This window comes from Lolium rigidum, chromosome 7 (genome assembly GCF_022539505.1).
Source record: "Lolium rigidum isolate FL_2022 chromosome 7, APGP_CSIRO_Lrig_0.1, whole genome shotgun sequence".
In the NCBI taxonomy this organism is placed as follows: Eukaryota; Viridiplantae; Streptophyta; class Magnoliopsida; order Poales; family Poaceae; genus Lolium; species Lolium rigidum.
The window spans coordinates 160,978,226-160,982,384 of record NC_061514.1 but is presented as its reverse complement, the minus strand read 5'-3'; the positions used below and the strand labels follow the sequence as shown (position 1 = coordinate 160,982,384).

General features: G+C 36.4%; 1 protein-coding gene across 1 annotated transcript; it reads left to right on the top strand.

Moving 5' to 3' along the window:
- The first annotated feature begins 289 nt into the window (after positions 1-289).
- On the top strand, positions 290-3,641 carry LOC124672200 (probable magnesium transporter NIPA1). Its single transcript, XM_047208470.1, has 8 exons — positions 290-416; positions 605-661; positions 1,036-1,126; positions 1,211-1,371; positions 2,056-2,183; positions 2,269-2,406; positions 3,109-3,201; positions 3,480-3,641. The coding sequence occupies exons 1-8, from the start codon at positions 290-292 to the stop codon at positions 3,639-3,641; spliced, it is 957 nt and encodes a 318-aa protein (XP_047064426.1).
- Positions 3,642-4,159: the final 518 nt, after the last annotated feature.

The following is a 4,159-nucleotide window of genomic DNA, read 5'->3' as shown; positions in this document are numbered from 1 at the left end:
TGTACTGGCACTCTACTGTTACAATTTTTGGGACAGTCGAATTTCTAGTTCTTTCACTTGCAACATTTTAATTAAGATTTCTTGGATGCATACCTGATGATGCTCATCATGTTCATCTATGTTTCTGTAGGGACCTGTTCCTGAAAGTTCAGTAAAAAGCAACCCAAGGTCCTAGTGTTCCAGTGAATAAGTTGAATTTGAACATTTACAAGTGGTTTACTAAATGTCAATCCATTTCGTATGTAGGATAGGTATTGGATATTGTAGGTGACAGAAAATACTGCCAAACATGGTGATGTCTCTAGACAATTTGAGGGGCTTCGCATTAGCCACATCATCAAGTGCTTTTATTGGATCAAGCTTTGTGATCAAGAAGATTGGGCTGAAGAAAGCTGGGGATGCTGGGGTAAGAGCAGGTTGTGCCTCCCACCTTTGTCTTTTAGAATTTTTTTTTGTACCGCATGCAAGGTGATTTAAGAATGTTTGAATCCCTCACGCTACTATGGTGCTTCAGTATTCCTTTCCAAAGGTTAATGTTTCGATATTTCTTCTGCATTCAATCCATTTGTAATTAATTAGTGCTTTTTGGCCGCATGATTTATAGGTTCTGGAGGCTACTCATACTTGTATGAACCATTATGGTGGATAGGAATGGTAACTAGTAAGTATCACTTACATTGAGCTGTTTTTAGATGTGGGGTGGTGTTACAGCGAAGGCACTCAGTACATACACTAGTCCAATTTTGTTTTGTTGTCTTTTTTTCTTGGGACATCTCCCCCCAAAACAGGACTATTGTTGCCTAACATACATTTATTCACAAACATGAGTAGTGTGGTAGTTTTTACATTGACTTTAGATATCATAGAACAAATATTGCCCCAGTGCTTGTACCATTGTGAAAGATTACAAGAGTAAATCACCTCCTTTAATAGAAAACCTACTCCTACTAATACTTCATTTCAAATGAACAATATATTCTAATAATACGATGTAAGCTCAAAATATTGTTTATCTCTCTGTATCTTCTTTTGCAGTGATTCTGGGCGAGGTGGCAAACTTCGCAGCATATGCATTTGCTCCTGCAATACTAGTTACTCCTCTCGGAGCATTGAGCATCATTTTTAGGTTTTACACAGATCTTCCTTTCTATTCCAAAATTCTGCTGAAATGTTAGTACAATGTCTCCATAATTCATTTTTATTCATGCAGCGCAGTGCTTGCACATTTCATTTTGAATGAGAGGTTGCATATGTTTGGTGTGGTTGGTTGTGCATTGTGTGTTGTTGGCTCAGTTGATATAGTTTTGCATGCCCCCAAGGAAAAAAAGATCGATTCAGTTAGCGAAATATGGCAGCTCGCAACTGAACCAGGTAGCTCTTTTTCTCAAATTCCGTAATGTTTCTAGCTGCCATTTCTCATAGTTTTCCGTGGAGAATATTAATTGTTTGTATTTTTAGTACTACAAGTTTCTGTATTGTCAGTTTACCATCAGTGCTAGTCTGAAATGCGTTAGCTCCGTAAATAACAGATGCAGTAATATTTGTAACTCTCAGCAGGGTTTTCTGGTCAGTTTTATGATTTTCATTCTGAAGTATATTGGGATCACGAATATTCTTTTGGCTTGATAATTCTATGAAAGATTTACCCTTATATTAGCTGTTCCTTTCGTGACCTAAGATGTTTCCCTTTAGTATTTATCTATTGCACATTCTTTTAATGGATGGCCAGAGCTACTGCCTTGCTTAAAAAAAGACGAAAACACTACATGCAGGCATCTTTTCTACGTTATCAATGTCAATTTTTCTTCTTGTTTTTGTGAAAAGACAGGGAGTTAATACCATATATGTTTGTATGCACTATATTGACACAATATGTGGGAATACTTCCGTAAAAGAAGTATGTAGTTAATACCCAGAAAGTATCTGAAGGAATGTTGTTTTCCTTTATGCAGAAGCATTCTTTTGCTTGGTTTATGTACTTCTGTTTCCTATCCCGCTTTATTAATTTATGCCATCAAATCTGTTATTGACATGCACTCGAATCTGTGCTGGCAGGTTTCATAGTGTATTCTTGCTTGGCTGTAGCACTTGCACTTGTTTTAATGTTCTGGGTTGTTCATCATACTGAGCAAAGGAAAATGCTCGCATATATTGCAATATGTTCACTATTCGGGTCTCTGACGGTATGTTCACAATACATCATACCAAACTTGAGTTGTTCAAATAAATTTATTGAAAAGCTCTGATGAATTGGTATATTTGTGACAGGTTATCAGTGTAAAAGCAGTGGCTATTGCCTTAAAGCTCTCATTTAATGGAGTTAACCAATTCGTCTATGTCCAGACGTGGTTCTTTATTGCTGTTGTAATTATATGCTGTTTAGTTCAGCTGAATTATTTGAACAAGGTAAGCTTTCGCATTTTTTTTGAACTTTGGAAGTATACTGCCATACAAGATATGGAATTGCTAATATTATTCTTGTCAATAGAACAACTAAATGGAAACTACCTGAATATGCTATGGTTGTAATTCTCGTGTTAATTGGTCTGTTAACAAATTATTTGCCAGTTTGCCATTCAGCCAGGACATTTTGTGAAAAAATGTTCGATGATTAGCAAAATTTTCAAATTTTATAAGCCTATATACAATCTTGGACACCGGTTTTGGAGTTCTCCTGCTGGTAGAGTAGTAAGTATATGTGGGAAGTCCTACGGTACTGATGAGTGATAACTATTGTGCAACTAGTTCAAATATTATATGCCCCAAAAATGAGAATCTTGTATTATGTGGCAACATTTTGATGAAAAATATCTGAATGGTATGTGCAATATACAGGTCTGACCTGCTCTGTGCTCATCACAAACCGCAATTGAACTGAGTTTTCTAACACTGAAGATTCTAAAATTTTGTTGCATAAATTGAGATGAAATAAGTATTGAATTTACTGATTTAAGATAAAGCTTAAATTGAGAACCCAGATCAATCTTCATAGGTCTCTTTAGCACATCTGATGAAAGAGGCTTAGCGCTTCTGTAAGAATCTCTGAGAAGTTCGAACTTGCTTTAGTTTTACATTTGCTGATCTGGGTTTCTATGTGTTAATTTTCAGGCCTTGGATTCATTCAATACAGCTGTGGTTGCCCCTGTATATTATGTGATGTTCACCATTCTTACTATTTTCGCGAACATGATCATGTACAAGGTAATGCATATTTGGTTCTTTCATGAACGCAATATACCAAGCCATTTCCCATTTCATGAAGACAAGATTTGAATCTTTCACATGATTTTTTTTGTATGACTTTATTTGCTGCTACACTACATAATCATTCTGAAACGCAGAAGTATTTTTGTTGCTCTTGTTTGAAATTGGAATTTAGTAGTGATTTAAGAATCTTCTATTCCTACTCAGAAATTTAGTAGTGATTTAAGAATGCAACAGAGATATCATATGACTGTTGCTGCCTTACTTTATTGCAGGACTGGGACTCTCAGAATGCAACACAGATAGCAAGCGAGGTATGTGGGTTTGTGACAATTGTTGCTGGAACATTCCTTTTGCACAAGACCAGAGATATGGGGAACACACAACCTAACCCAGATTCTCTGAGAGCGGATTGTGAACTCCAGAATCATAGCTAGTCACTCTTAACATATCAAAACACATACCCTTGTTGAACATCTAACATATACCGGAGCATTTGGGATCTCAGACCACATGCATTGCAGCTTTACTTCAGCAGTTACTGATTTAGCACATGGGCAGTTAAGGATCTATATATAAACATTTCTATATGCTTCATAGGAATATTTGTTTTTTGTTAAATTGCAGCAACATTTACGTTTCTTTAGTTTAGGGAAACAGTCATGTTCCATTGTAAATATAGTTGATATTTGACTGTAATGTGTGCTGCTAAAATTAAGTTGTTTACACTGGGGCAGAAATTCTGGGGCAAAACTTCATTTATGGAGGAAGACGCATGAGCTAAGTAGAGTTTTAATTGTTTGGATGCAAGATGGCAATTTCATCAACGAGTATGGGCACCTGCGGGTATTGTATCCATACGAGTAGGGTATTAGCATATTTTTTTACCCATGGTAGTCTGTAGTACCTAAACCCTACCAGCCAACAGGGCATGTGTATAGCCAGTCATGTGCCA

Bases quoted from the DNA above. Each gene is read 5' to 3' on its own strand.
- LOC124672200 (XM_047208470.1), top strand. From the start codon at position 290: ATGGTGATGTCTCTAGACAATTTGAGGGGCTTCGCATTAGCCACATCA. The intron at 1,127-1,210 runs GTTTTACACAGA...TTATTCATGCAG, and splicing joins GCATTGAGCATCATTTTTAG to CGCAGTGCTTGCACATTTCA. The intron at 2,184-2,268 runs GTATGTTCACAA...TATTTGTGACAG, and splicing joins CACTATTCGGGTCTCTGACG to GTTATCAGTGTAAAAGCAGT.